This window comes from Rutidosis leptorrhynchoides, chromosome 1 (assembly GCF_046630445.1).
Source record: "Rutidosis leptorrhynchoides isolate AG116_Rl617_1_P2 chromosome 1, CSIRO_AGI_Rlap_v1, whole genome shotgun sequence".
Classification (NCBI taxonomy): Eukaryota; Viridiplantae; Streptophyta; class Magnoliopsida; order Asterales; family Asteraceae; genus Rutidosis; species Rutidosis leptorrhynchoides.
Genome location: NC_092333.1, coordinates 33,233,997 through 33,249,946, shown reverse-complemented (window position 1 = coordinate 33,249,946; position 15,950 = coordinate 33,233,997). Strand labels below are relative to the sequence as shown.

At 31.0% G+C, this 15,950-nt stretch overlaps 1 protein-coding gene across 1 annotated transcript; it reads right to left on the bottom strand.

The window, feature by feature from the left end:
* Positions 1 to 13,295: 13,295 nt before the first annotated feature.
* On the bottom strand, positions 13,296 to 14,803 carry LOC139858659 (transcription factor MYB15-like). Its single transcript, XM_071847498.1, has 3 exons — positions 14,587 to 14,803; positions 14,313 to 14,442; positions 13,296 to 13,901 (listed from the first exon to the last, which is right to left on the bottom strand). The coding sequence occupies exons 1-3, from the start codon at positions 14,717 to 14,719 to the stop codon at positions 13,475 to 13,477; spliced, it is 690 nt and encodes a 229-aa protein (XP_071703599.1). The 5' UTR covers positions 14,720 to 14,803; the 3' UTR covers positions 13,296 to 13,474.
* Positions 14,804 to 15,950: the final 1,147 nt, after the last annotated feature.

Genomic DNA, 15,950 nt, shown 5'->3' with positions numbered 1-15,950 from the left:
AGTGTAATTTTCAGAAATATAGAAAAAGATACAGTAGATATACAGTAACAATATATTGTTTTTTTTTGTTTTTTTTTGTTTTTTTCTAAATTTTTTTTTGCTAAAAAGAAAATAAATAAAAATAAAATATATAATAATAGTAGTGGGGTTAGGGGATAATTTAGTGATGTTGTGGGTGTAGTTAGTCAAAAGGAGGTGGTGGGAAGAGAATAAAAAGCAAAGGCAGTTCACTTTTTTATTTTTATTTTACACTGCTTCCATTTTACTCTCGTTCCAAAAAAAAAAATGAAACCAAAAAGAAGAAAACCGGCGGTGAATAGTGGATATGTCGGTGAATAGTGGCAGCCGGCGGTGGTGAATAGTTGCGGCCGACAATGAATAGTTACCAAAAAATTTGAAATTTTCAGGGGTAGGTCAGAATTTGATTCCGAAGTGAATGGTGTAGACGGTTTTTCCTAATTTTTCTTGGATCGGTATAGATCGAAAAAGGAATTTGAAAAGTTTCGGCACCTGTGGTGGCGCGTGGCGGCGCGTGTGTGATGGGTTTGGGCTGAAATTTGTTTGCGTGTGTTCGGAGATTAATTCCGCATCTAGTGTTAGTCTTGGTTGATTAGTGCTTTGAGTGACGGAGATTTTGTGGGTTGAGCGGATTTAGTTGTTATGACCTGAAAAACTTGTTTCTGATGTGAAGGTTCCAACAACGCTGCATTCACAGAGCATACTTTAAGTTTTAAATGTCAGTTTCTTTTTTTGAATTGTTGCTGGAATAGTAGCTGCCGGTTTTGTGACCGGAATAGTGGCTGCCGGAATTGTTGCCGGACTTATGCCTTTACAGCTCTTGATACCATATTAAATGATATAATAGAGGAAGAGAGATATTGAATTGAACTTGTATGTTCTGTGTGTTTATTATCAATACATAAGCCTCCATTATATAGGAGTAACAATTACATAATATATCCCTACACTGTAGCAATAACATAGCCTTATACAATTATATTTGTCTAATACTGCAGTTGCTGCGATTGTATTCGACGCGCGGTCGAATTTAGATATACGTTGTTTGGTACCTAATATATCTAGTAAGTTGGATTGTTTGTTGGACGTGTATGTAATATAGCCCGAAATATTTACTTTTTTTAACGGTGTCCGTTTTGCGTATAGTTAGTAGCGTTGTGTTTGTAAAATTATTTCGAGTTGAACGGTGGTTATAACGACTCTCATTTTTCAATTCTATATTTTTCCAATATTAAATGCCCAAACAATATAATTAAAACTTAATGATTAAACTTTAATCAACAATTGTTAAGTGTTAAGAGTTATAAAACATATTAATTAACTTTGTGCAATAATTGACAAGTTAATAAAAGATGAAAATAATAAACTGTTAGTCGACACTCACTGCTAATTAAAATTTATGCATTTATGTAATATTATAACTAATAACCTATAAGTAATAAATAAAAAGTGACATTTATATAAATAATAAAACAATTGGGAACTAAATAAAAAAATATATATACAAGTCATGAATTAGTAAAAAGAAAATAATACTTATCATGTAGTAAATGTAAAAATAATAATAATAATAATAATAATAATATAATAATAATAATAATAATAATAATAATAATAATAATAATAATAATAATAATAATAATAATAATAATAATAATAATAATGAGACTAAAGAATCTTAAACAATTACATCCTTATGTTGACTAAAAAATAAAATAAAATAAAATATATATATATATATATATATATATATATATATATATATATATATATATATATAAACTAGTACAACCTATTGTTGACTAACAATTATAAAATAAAATAAAATCATTAATTAGAACATCCTTATGTTGACTAACACTCTAATACTTGTACTATATAAACACCCCCAGACTCCTAGTTTCTCATTCACAAATTACACCAAAATCCTCTCTCAAAAACAATCTCTCCCTCTCCCTCTCTTGTGGTATTCGGATCTTCAAGCTTGTTCTTCGTGTTCATCAAGATTTTCAAGCGTGTTCTTCATTATTTGGGTTATTTGATCTTCATCACCAAGTTTTCTTCTTGTTTTTGTTAATCTTCATCATCATTAACAAGGTATGATCCAAAATCTTAAAACTTTTAAATCTTTCTTTCAATTCATATTTATATTCATAATCATATTCGTGCATGATCTTAACATTCATATTATTTAGATCCTCAAAACCCTAAACCCTAATCATTAAAATACTACTTTAATTAACTAACCCTAATTAATGAAACCCTAATACTACTTATACTATTAATTAACATGTATACACTATTACTATGACTAACACCTATAACCTACTACTTATATTATAACACATAAAAAACATTTTGGGATATGTATTAGAGATGTATATATCTTCGAACTTTCTTGACGAATGGTTTCTATGAAACTCTAGGTGGAAGGGTTTGGATTTCCGATTTAAAGGATCCTATAGCTCAAGCCTCTAGACCTGAAATGGCCATTCGAAGGGAAAGGGGTGATTGGAAGCTTATCTAATACGGCAAGTATCCTAAAATGGAAAACACTCTTAAAGTAGAAACTTCTCTAGTTATAGAAACTTACTAAGATAAGAAATCTACTAAAAGTGGAAACTTTCTAAAAATAGAAACTTACTAGGAAAGGAAACTTAGTAAAACGAACTATACTTACAACACTATCATACTTAAACTTCTACTTAAACTTGGGCAAAAACACTTACTACTCTTAAATGTCAATAGGTTGACTTTTCTGCTCACTCATCCAACTTTCTATTCTGAGGAATAACTCTCTCTCTCTACTTACTAAGGTGAATTCATAGCCCCACCCTTTATTGCTAGCAAACTTATTTAACTTATTGGGGTGAGACACATGCTACTTTTACTATTTACAATTTAGACACAAGTACCAACTGTTAAACTATGCTATACCCGGCTATGTCCGACTAAGTCCCTACAGTGATATTTTTAATTGCTCGATAAATGCATTCTTAATTATTGGGGGTAGGCCTATCGGGAGTAACGTCCCCGATACATTTTACTAAGTCTTTGTATTACTTAATAATGAAATTAAACCGACAAGTATAAACTACAACTTGTCTTGGGGCAAACTTGAACGTTTAGTCTAAATATCACGCATTGGCATAACTTTTTGATCCTGCGGGGGATCAACTTTACAAACTAAATCTTGTGGTCTAAAAACAACGATAACTACTTTTGTTAAACCTATGATTTCACTCAACCTTTTTGGTTGACACTTTAGCATGTTTGTCTCAGGTGCTGATTGATTCAAGCTTACTTACTTACTGCTTATGTGATGCTACTTGGACTTAGGAACAAGAGATATCGCATGTACTATTCTTGCATTTGAAACATTTACTTTATTGTAATTTCAATTCTTGTAACGACATTTCATTTTCCGCTGCGTACTCTCAATAAAGTTTGATTTTATCATGTAGTATTGTTCTCGTATATTATAATATGTTGGTTTATTTGATATTAGTGACGTTTCTTTCAGACCCTATCTGGAGGACGTTACAGAGTGGTATCAGCGCAAACCAGGCTGTTATAGAGAACCATGATTGCATCTTTATGTGTGCTTTACTTGCTAGCTAGGGTGCCTTAGCAATCTAGGAAACTATAACCTTTCCTGCCTTAGACTTTAAAGCACTTAGGATTTCCTTATAATCTTAACAACCTTGTCTTGATAATCTTGGCTTAAAATGCTAATCAAAGTCTCTTTCCTAATGATCGGATGTTAAGCGTTAATAAAAACGACAAGACAATTCTTTTCAAACCATCTGAAGTAATGACTCACTTCAAACCTTCTATCAAAGAAGATACTGGATATCCTTCAAATGCAAGACCAGTCCAAAGTCCACCTTATGGCTTGATGGTCCTCCCTTACCAAACTATAGTCCGAATACTTTACCTAATTCTCCCGAATACTACCCGACTCCAAGAACGGAAAGTAAAGGGAAACACCCTGCTGATTTTAAAGAAGATGGCCCGTCAAAGAAAAGATCCCGATCTCCTTCCTACGAAGAAGTTGATGCCAAGTACGAGATCATGAATCTGCGAAAAACTACCGATGGCCTAATTCGTCATATTTTAAGGATCGATGTTTAAATGAAGGAAAAAGACCTAGCGATCAGGAAGCTCATGGAGGAAAATGCTGAGCTAAAGAAGGAGATAAAGTTGGTGAAGTATGAAGGTGATAGAAATGCCCGATGGGGGAAGCAATCTCTTGCCTACCTAAGAGAAGATGTTAACTTTAGATTGAAGATGGAGGAAAACCGCCTCGAGTTCCTACATGAGAAACAAAAGGCGAAGAATGAGAAAGTTGAGAAGTTTATGAAGAAGGTTGAGGATGAGAAGAAGAAATATGAAGACTACTTCAATCCTAATATTTCCTAGTTTATCATATTCCAATTTCTCATCTATGTAAAGGCTATGCCTTAAACCATTTCTATATCCGAATCGTGTATTAAAAAGGCTTATTTAATGCCTCGTTCTTAATAATATAAAGTGTTTTGTTTATATCATATTCATCTTTATCCTATCGGATTTATCAAACTTCTATACACCCTTATGTAGTGAAGAATCATGGTTCGTCCAACTACACCAACTCTTACCACGATGTTTCATAATTTCCTCATCTGACTACGTCTTCAACAACTTCCATAACTATCAAAGATATGAAGGTTAACCAAGTCTATAAAGACTGCAACTTAAAACTAGCCAACCATAAGTTAGTAACTGTTTTCATGGATGGCATTTCGAACTGCTCCAAGAGTGAGAAAGGACGTGAGCAACATTTACAAACTCATTCTTGAGAAAAAGAACAACTCTACGCAAACTTTTCCAAAGTGCAAGTTTTGGCTTAAAACCGACATGTTGTCGATCCAGCTAAGATTACTGATGTCCTTAACACACTATATTAGAAGTCATCATTGATCACATATCCTGACCTTATGGAGTGACCTTGGAAAGGAAATATGAATTAGTGAAATATAATGACGGTGGCCAACGTGATTATGTTACGGTAATTCATAGAGATATTCCAATATCATGACGTATGGAATAGAAAGTGAATCAAAGAAAAACTCTCAAGCTATCTATTCAAAAACCCAAATGCAAGGGCATGAAAAGAGAAAAATGATCATCTTGATATTTAGTAGATACGAAGAACTCATTCTAATCAAACTATATATCTATCTCATACTCATTTAACAAACTTTCATGTACCATAAAAAGTTGTAGACAATCAAATCTTGAAATTCATTCATCCTAAATGGATATCTCCTGATCATTGATACATAATCATCACTTGTTATTACACTCTCGGTGTAAATTCTCATATGACTTTCAAAAACCTATGTCATTTGAACCCTCCAACGTCGATATTACAAACACCATTACATTATCTATGTCGAGATGATAAATATCTCATATGCATAATCTTCTGAAGAATGGAACCTCCATACATGTATCGTTTTAACTATCATAGTCAAGAAACTTCTGTACTCATACATCTACTTATAATAGACTACTTGGCACCATGCAAGTAATGGTGCCATACTCAAACAATAATCGATCATTGTCAACTCGAAAACCAGAGGTGAAATACACTATCTCAAGTTGTGGCTTGAGCTAAACTCATCTGAAAAACTGCTGTAACAATTGAAATGATTCCATCATACTTTAACGTATCCTTCTCTCATACCAATTAAGGCTGAATTCCAACAATCATTACGTAGTTGAAAGTCACTGCTTTAGCATTTATTTATACTTGTCTATGCGACTGCCAGATTATTCATGCCGAGTTCTTGAACTCTCACTATCATTCGAACGATTAAAAGTTGCAAATCTTATTTGAAGTTCTTTCATACATAACTCTAAATCCGAGGGATTTACTCATTTGATGATAATCACATTATCATCCTTCTAACTTTAATGTTAACATTTCGAGTCCAATGACTCATGCCCTGATAAAAGTCGATCCATTAGTTTTCACTACCTTGAAACAATTATTACACAATTATCCTCCGGAATTTTAAAATCTTCAATCAATTTTTCTCAAACAAATAAACTCTTAAGTACAAGTATCCTGTTTTCCAAAGATTTTTTACACGAGTCTTTATTTTCAAACTATCTCGGAATTTATAAAAATGATTTTTCAATTATGTGATTTATAAAACCTTATACATAAACTTAACTTTATGTACTTTGACTAGTACATATCAAATTATACTTTCACTTCTACAAATTTCCACTTTGATTAAATCGAAATTACTTTACAAAATTTTACGTAACCCTAGTTGTACTATGAACATCATTTCGTCACCTCCTCTAAAATTAATTTCACTAATTATATAAACACTTTCGCATTTTTAGCAATTTACCTTTGTTTCATTAAATTAAACATTCTTTTAAACAACTCTTTTTTCGTATTGTTCAAATTATTTCACATAAAATAGTACGTGTTGTACATAACTCAAGTTTTACCAATAGCTCCGCTTCGTTTATATTGTTATAACAAATATCGCAACTTTTCAAAAATTACTTTGGTTTATTATTAAAACTTTCGTATTGCTCTCCAATATGTTTGGATCACCTTTATTCCCATTCTCCATGCAAGAACGAGACTTACCTCTTTACGTACATCATCTCTTCCTTGCTATGTTATTCGTTAAGAAGTTTCTATTTCCGGTATTTCACGGCCAAACCACGACGCTCTCGTAAACATCAATACTACGATCTTTTGAACAAGGAAACAAAGGTTCCTTCATGGTAGAAACAATACCTTATAATCAATGATTCACATTTATTCTCATCCACATTTAAACTCATAAGTAAATAATAGACCGACTCACCATTTGTGCGAAAACACTTTTCTTACTCTGAAGGAATTACCTTAGACATTTATGAAGATACTCTAAATATTTCTTCCTTTTTGGTTTGCAACTAGATGTTATTCTAGTCAAGTTTTAATCTATGATTCGACATAAAACTGAAATCATAAATCTTAAAGCTACATTCTGAAACTATTTCTAAAGACAAGTTCTCATGTATACTGAACGATGTCTTAAATTTAATCGCTCGTATTATCCTGAGATCAACGAACTCTCAACTAACATCTCATTTGTCTATTAGACATCTCTTGAAAACTAAAGTTATTATGGTTACCTTTCAAAACTTGAAGCTGGTACTATCTCTAACAAACACCAGCCATACATCAAACTACGTAACTGAAATCTTTACGTACTCTACTCTATTTTATCTGCCCTACTATTGCGGCATAAACACTCAAGATCTTAACGAGCTCAATAATACATTTCATGCTGTTATAGCATCATCTTTCCTTTTAAAGAAAAACTAGTCAAACGACACTCTTGTTATTTCTTGGAAAATTCTCCGCATTTAATGCACTTGTAAACGACCTATTAAGGTTAAGGATCATGAGATCAAACATGTAAACAAAACAATATACTTATTGTTAACACTCATTGGCCCCGACCGTACCCGGGAACGTAAAAAACAAACTCTATTGTTAAAGTCCGTTGGGATTCGCGTAGAAGCCCCTAACATACATGGGAACGCGAAGACTAAATGATACGAAAATACCCCCCATCTCTTCTCAACTGCTGATGCAAACGAGAAATCTACTTAAAACTTCGGGACGAAGTCTCTAATAACGGGGAGGTACTATAACGACCCTCATTTTTCCATTCTATATTTTTCCAATATTAAATGCCCAAACAATATAATTAAAACTTAATGATTAAATTTTAATCAACAATTGTTAAGTGTTAAGAGTTATAAAGCATATTAATTAACTTCGTGCAATAATTGACAAGTTAATAAAAGATGAAAATAATAAACTGTTAGTCGACACTCACTGCTAATTAAAATTTATGCATTTATGTAATATTATAACTAATAACCTATAAGTAATAAATAAAAAGTGACATTTATATAAATAATAAAACAATTGGGAACTAAATAAAAAATATATATATATATATACAAGTCATGAATTAGTAAAAAGAAAATAATACTTATCATGTAGTAAATGTAGTAGTAGTAGTAATAATAATAATAATAATAATAATAATAATAATAATAATAATAATAATAATGAGACTAAAGAATCTTAAACAATTACATCCTTATGTTGACTAAAAAATAAAATAAAATATATATAAAATATATATACATATATATATATATATATATATATATATATATATATATATATATATATATATATATATATATATATATATAAACTAGTACCACCTATTGTTGACTAAAAATTATAAAATAAAATAAAATCATTAATTAGAACATTCTTATGTTGACTAACACTCTAATACTTGCACTATATAAACACCCCTAGACTCCTAGTTTCTCATTCACAAATCACACCAAAATCCCCTCTCAAAAACAATCTCTCCGTCTCCCTCTCTTATGGTATTCGGATCTTCAAGCTTGTTCTTCGTGTTCATCAAGATTTTCAAGCGTTTTCTTCATTATTTGGGTTATTTGATCTTCATCACCAAGTTTTCTTCTTGTTTCTTGTTAATCTTCATCATCGTTAACAAGGTATGATCCAAAATCTTAAAACTTTTAAATCTTTCTTTCAATTCATGTTTATATTCATAATCATATTCGTGCATGATCTTAACATTCATATTATTTAGATCCTCAAAACCCTAAACCATAATCATTAAAATACTACTTTAATTAACTAACCCTGATTAATAAAACCCTAATACTACTTATACTATTAATTAACATGTATACATTATTACTATTACTAACACCTATAACCTACTACTTATATTATAACACATAAAAATATTTTGGGATATGTATTAGAGATGTATAGATCTTCGAACTTTCTTGACGAATAGTTTCTACGAAACTCTAGGCGGAAGGGTTTGGATTTCCGATTTAAAGGATCCTATAGCTCAAGCCCCTAGACCTGAAATGGCCATTCGAAGGGAAAGGGGTGATTGGAAGCTTATCTAACACGGCAAGTATCCTAAAATGGAAAACACTCTTAAAGTAGAAAATTCTCTAGTTATAGAAACTTACTAAGATAAGAAATCTACTAAAAGTGGAAACTTTCTAAAAATAGAAACTTACTAGGAAAGGAAACTTAGTAAAACGAACTATACTTACAACACTATCATACTTAAACATCTACTTAAACTTGGGTAAAAATATTTACTACTCTTAAATGTCAATAGGTTGACTTTTCTGCTCACTCATCCAACTTTCTATTCCGAGGAATAACTCTCTCTCTCTACTTACTATGGTGAATTCATAGCCCCACTCTTTATTGCTAGCAAACTTATTTAACTTATTGGGGTGAGACACATGCTACTTTTACTATTCACAATTTAGACACAAGTACCAACTTTTAAACTATGCTATACCCGGCTATGTCCGACTAAGTCCCTACAGTGATATTTTTAATTGCTCGATAAATGCATTCTTAATTATTGGTGGTAGGCCTATCGAGAGTAACGTCCCCGATACATTTTACTAAGTCTTTGTATTACTTAATAATGAAATTAAACCGACAAGTATAAACTACAACTTGTCTTGGGGCAAACTTGAACGTTTAGTCTAAATATCACGCATTGGCATAACTTTTTGATCCTGCGGGAGATCAACTTTACAAACTAAATCTTGTGGTCTAAAAACAACGATAACTACTTTTGTTAAACCTATGATTTCACTCAACCTTTTTGGTTGACACTTTAGCATGTTTGTCTCAGGTGCTGATTGATTCAAGCTTACTTACTTACTGCTTATGTGATGCTACTTAGACTTAGGAACAAGAGATATCGCATTTACTAATCTTGCATTTGAAACATTTACTTTATTGTAATTTCAATTCTTGTAACGACATTTCATTTTCCGCTGCGTACTCTCAATAAAGTTTGATTTTATCATGTAGTATTGTTCTCGTATATTATAATATGTTGGTTTATTTGATATTAGTGACGTTTCTTCCAGACCCTATCTGGAGGACGTTACAGTGGTCTCGGAAAAATTTAACTTGCACCGAGCGAGAATATAGGGCCCGTTATTTAGTGTTTTTTAACGATGTCCGTTTCGCGTATAGTTAGTCCCGTTGGGTTCGTGAGATTTTTTCGAGTTGAACGGTGGTCCTGGAAAAATTTAACTCACACCGAGCGAGAAGATAGGGCCCGTTATAAATTCGGGTGGAGTAAGTTTCTTTTATTTTAATAAAATTATATATTTACACTTTCTACTCCTGAGAAAGTGTAAAGTTAAGGGATCGTTATGTAATTTGAGCGAAAGTTGAGTGACCGTTAATAGTTTGAACGCAAACTCAAAACGACGTTCCGTTAAAACTAAAACGACCAAAATTCGGTCGAGTAATAGCATGTGTTTATAGTGTGAACGCAAACTCAAAACGACGTTCCGTTAAAACTAAAACGACCAAAATTCGGTCGAGTAATAGTATGCAGGTATAATATAATATAATATAATATAATATAATATAATATAATATAATATAATGTACTCGTAATAAAAAGAAGCTATGCAAAATGAAATATAATTACGTGTAGAGAAGTAAAAGAGAAAAAAAAATAAATACTACGGATGATTGGAGTAATGTTTTTGGATTTTTGTAATGTAAGGGTTAACATGTAAAAATGCTTGTACATTAAAAAAAATCATCACTCTGTATAAATAATTATCACATATACAATCATTTTTTAGAGTATATAATAATAATTTTTGTTGACAACTTTTAAAATTATAATTAATAAAATAAATTTTCTACTTTTCTATGTCTTTAAAAAACAAGAACATACATGATCTTTTTTCAATTAAAATAACAAGCCACGTTTTATAAATAACTTCCATTAACAAGCAAAATTAATTAGATATTGTGCCTATTTAAATAGGTTTTAATTGTTATTTATAATTAATTAATATAAACGCAAGCATGCAAACAAACCACTTATCTAACAATTGATTTGTGTTTCTTCTACCCGCTAATGTATTTAACACTAAAAAAAAGTCAGTATTTAGGGTGTGTTTGGATGAAAGTAGCTGTAACTGGAGCTTGTAGCTGGAGCTGGAGCTTATGAGATAGAGCTGGAGCTGGAGCTTATTTTTTAAGCTGGTAGCTGGAGCTTATTATTTTTTATAAGTGTTTGGTAAACTAGCTGGAGCTTATTTTCCAGTTCATAAGCTCTACTTTTTTCAATAAGCTACTAAAAGTAGCTTATTTTTTCAGAGCTTATGATTTTCATAAGCTCTACTTTTTTTCTCTACCAAACGAAGCTTATGACTTGGACCTTATTAAAATCATAAGCTCAAGCTCCTATAAGCTCCAACAAGCTCGTCACCCAAACACACCCTAAAAAAGCAAAAAGTGAAGGGATGTGACGGCCTTTACTTTAATTATTATACCCCCAAGTTGGGCTTTTTTACATGTTTATCCTAATTCAACAATAGCCAATTTTTTTTCTTGTTGTGTTTTTCATTTGAATATATAGATTTTTGAGTCCGTGCGTTGCACGACTACTCAAAATCCGCTTTAAATAAGTCACTTATTTTAATTTTATGACGCTTGATCTACATTTTCAAGCTATTTGTGGTTGCGTTTTAAGGGGGACATGTCGACTTAATAGTTTAAGTGTGATTAATTTGAGTCTGTACTCTATTTTCAATAAGTCATAGTTGTTAAAAAATGACGCATTTCTAGTATTTTAGTATGTTTCGTTGGCAAAACGGGACTACAAAATACATATATGTTTCATATTGCGTGTAGTTGCAACAACAAAAATTTGCTCGAGTTCTATCTGATTTAAGAAATCAGTTAAATCTAATTATGTAATGGCATAATTTTACTAATAAGAGTAATACGTTATCATTCCCACAAAATTAGTATTAAAAATTGTTTGGTAGCTTTTCTTATGATTTTATATGAACAAATGTGTGTATGAACATATTATACGGAGTAATAATTAGGACATGTGTGTATGAAGAAATGTCTGTAATTTTTTTGATGATCGTAGTAGTATATAGGAGTAGGGATGAAATATGAATTAAATTGTATAAAATTGGGTTTAGTGAATTTTCTAAATCAAATGGGTACATATGGTAGTTTTAGTATTTAAATTTGGTATATATGATATTATGTTATTTACTTGGGTAAATATGTGATTTTAAAGATTGATAAGGGTATATATGAATAATTGTGACATGTGAAAATTACACTTTGATTAATATGCAATATTTAAGGAGGTAATGACATGTAAGCTAATCAAATCTCTCTTTTATATAGATATATAGATAGATTTGTATCCTTAGTCAAAGATCCACCATTGTTTGTTAGGGTTTATGATTAACTTGATTCACATGATTTAACGAGCGGTTAACGACAGTTAACTTGTGAGTTATCATTATTTAAATGACTATGAATAATTAAGACAATTATGATTTAGATTTGGGACACCATTCTAAATTCTAATTGGTAGACTAAATTAGTTATAGAATTTGACAGGTTTGTCACACGCGAGGTACACCCGTGTTGCCTAGATTTTACGACAGTAGAACTGAATTATGACATATTTTTATATTGATATTATGTAAGGGAAACCAGCCAATTTTATTAGTTTGTGCCTAAGTAAGGGATACCATTCTAGGATTGAACTTGTTAAGGACTAAGAAAATCGACAGACTATCTCGGGTCACTTTTAATTCAGTTTTTAAACATGTCCTAAAACGCAATCCCGACTAGAGGGAATGAAGCTAAGTGAATACTCTTTTGTTTATTTATGTTTTTTTTTATCTTATTACGTTATTTTCAATATCTCTTTTCATAAACCCCCCAAACTATTAGTTTAACTATTAATAACTATTACGGGGTATATTAAATTACCTGATCCTTGAGGAACGAACTTGACTTACCTACTATATATTACTACATTGATTAGGACCAGTTGTCTGTAATGCATGTTTGATGGTATTTAGTAGTCTGTATTGTTTTCAGGTTTTTATTGATATATACTCGTATTAAACAGAATATGCGCATCGATAAAATCATTTTCAAGCATATATATATATATATATATATATATATATATATATATATATATATATATATATATATATATATATATATATATACTTACTCTGAAAAACAAAAACAAGATACTAGATTGAATTTGTGTAATCATTTTTTCTATTCTAATTATAAGTACAATTTAAATTTATTTATGGTTCTAACACATTCTCAAATTCTTAGAATTTTAACTTCCACGTATAACTCTACCAGTTATCGGAGGTACCTTTATTATTGAAACGTTCTACTTATTCGACTAATTCTACTAAGTTAACCACATCCAATGTCATAACCTTAATATTGGATCGATGAAGATGTTCGATAATTTTATAGTAACTTGTTATCGTGCATGTCGTACCCTATCGACTCTTGATCAAAAAATGCCTCCTGCCAAAAATTTTCGAGCTCCAATTCATGATAGTGAGTACTAGAGGAAAATTGTTGCCAAAAGCTTTCCATATCTTCTATTGTTCCAGGCGAATTTATAGTGTAGTAAATTTCGTGTTCGACTACATGTCCAGGTGTAAAACTTGTTTCAAACATGCTTGATGAAGTGGTTTCGTCGTTTGAGATACTTGAGAAACATTGATCTAGTGAACTTTCATTATCCTTGTGTGACGTTTTTATTTTCACATGTTCTTTTTTATTCGCTTCATCTCCTTGAATCATCTTTCGTTTCTTAAGATGAGTGTGCCAGTAATTTTTGACTTCATTATCTGTTCTTCCCGAAAGATTTTTTGCAATGGCAGACCATCTGTTTGGATACTTAAAAAATAAGAGATGTACAAACACAACAATAAATTTGTCATTTATTCACACGTTTTTAATGCATTTTTTAAAATGTGTACTTTTTGTAAAAAAATTTACACGAATAGACGTACTAATGAACGTGTGCAAACGTAATGAAATAATGTGTGACAAATTTACTTACACATTTAAATGTGATTAATTAGCGATTTGTTTGTACATAATTAATTTATTTTGTCAGCTATATATAAGTTTGAAAAAAATCATTATATTTAATATTTTCACACTTAATTATGAATATAATAAACGTTTAAACACTTAAAAGTGTGAAAAAGAATTTTTTTTACAGATCTCTAAAAAGTGTGTAGAAATAATAAATTTGATGTACTGGGACTAATAAATTTGTTGCTTGTATTACTTGTTCCCAAAGAGTGAATGATAGTGAAGTATCAGTTTTTCTTCTTCATCGGTGAAGTTTCCACGTCTTAAGTTCGGCTTCAAATAGTTCATCCATCTCAATCTGCAACTTTTTCCTGATCTTGAAAGACCTAGTTAACAAATGATAGTAAAACAATAAAACGAAAAATATAATTTATGATATATATTCCGTAAGATGACATGATTTATAAATTATCAAGTACTTATTATTACTGATAGTGAACGAGTATAAGATTAAATAATCATATATGTACCAGCATAAGGTGGCATCTTGCCCCAGTTCCAAATGCCATATTTACTAATGTAAGTTATTAACTTTAAATCTTCTTCTTTGCTCCATGAACCTTTGTTCAAACCGGATTGTGTATCGCACCTCGGAGCTCTCATGATTAACCGAACCGATTGATGATCACTTACGTTAACGAAAGATATTTAGAATTTGGTGCGAGTCTTATCAACCAAGAATTTTGGTATGTAGTTCCTTGAAAACTAGAAAGTAGTTCATTTGGTTTATATACAAGTAAGTCAACAAGTTTTTATGGTCTTTTTCAGCGGTCAACTGAAATATCCTAAGACATGCACAAGAATACTGCGAGGAGACTACACATATACGCGCACACAGACACTCACATTCAACACTCCATTGTGGTTAGCCTTAGTACTATGGTTAACCTTACTACGGAGTATTATTATTTTATATTTAATTGAATTAATCATAAAGTTAAAATATCCTATTTTCATATGAACTATCTTTATTTAAATTTGACTGAGAGTATTTTTATTCATGACAAAAAGAGTTTTAAATTTGAAATCAAGAGAAATATGACAATTTTAACCATAATCTTTAGGGTTAGGGATGATAATGGATCGAATATGAATCTATTGATCTATATTCATTTTCATTTAATTCTTGTTCATCTATATCTATATCTATTTTCAGTTCATCAATCTGTTAGAGGATAGATTAGTGGCCCAACCTCATTGTGAGTTTGGGTCCGTTAGAGTTTTTGTATAACTTCTAGAGTTTATGTGTAGTCTATGTATACCCTCCAATAATGAATCAAAACGCGTGTTTACATTCTCCTTAACATGGTATCAGATGAGTATGATCCTGGGTAAACTACATACCCACTACCGATGTCAATTTTTCTATTTTTATCTTATTTTATTTTACTGTTACTATTACTATTATTATTATTATTATTATTATTATTATTATTATTTTTGTTCGATCACTGGCAAAACTAATCCGCCCGAGTCTGCTTTCCGCCGATCACCCATTCTAACAATTGTTTCTTTCTTTCTTTCTTTCTTTCTTTCTTTCATATAATATATTTTATATTTTATTATTATTCGATTAGTACACATGCTTCAAACAAACCTATTTGCATCCTTTGAATTTCTGGGTAGTTAGGTGTTGTTTGTTTTCCTGTCTGCAGACCTTATTACGTCTTATGTCTGCGCGCTCGCAGATGTTTTTATTGCAGACAGTTTGTTTTTCTGAAGACATAAGATAAAATAGTGTCTTATTATGTCTGCAGCCTCGCAGACTTAGAAATGTGCTTCTAAATACTGCAGACAGAATTAAGTTATGTTGCAGACATAAAAACAGACAGTC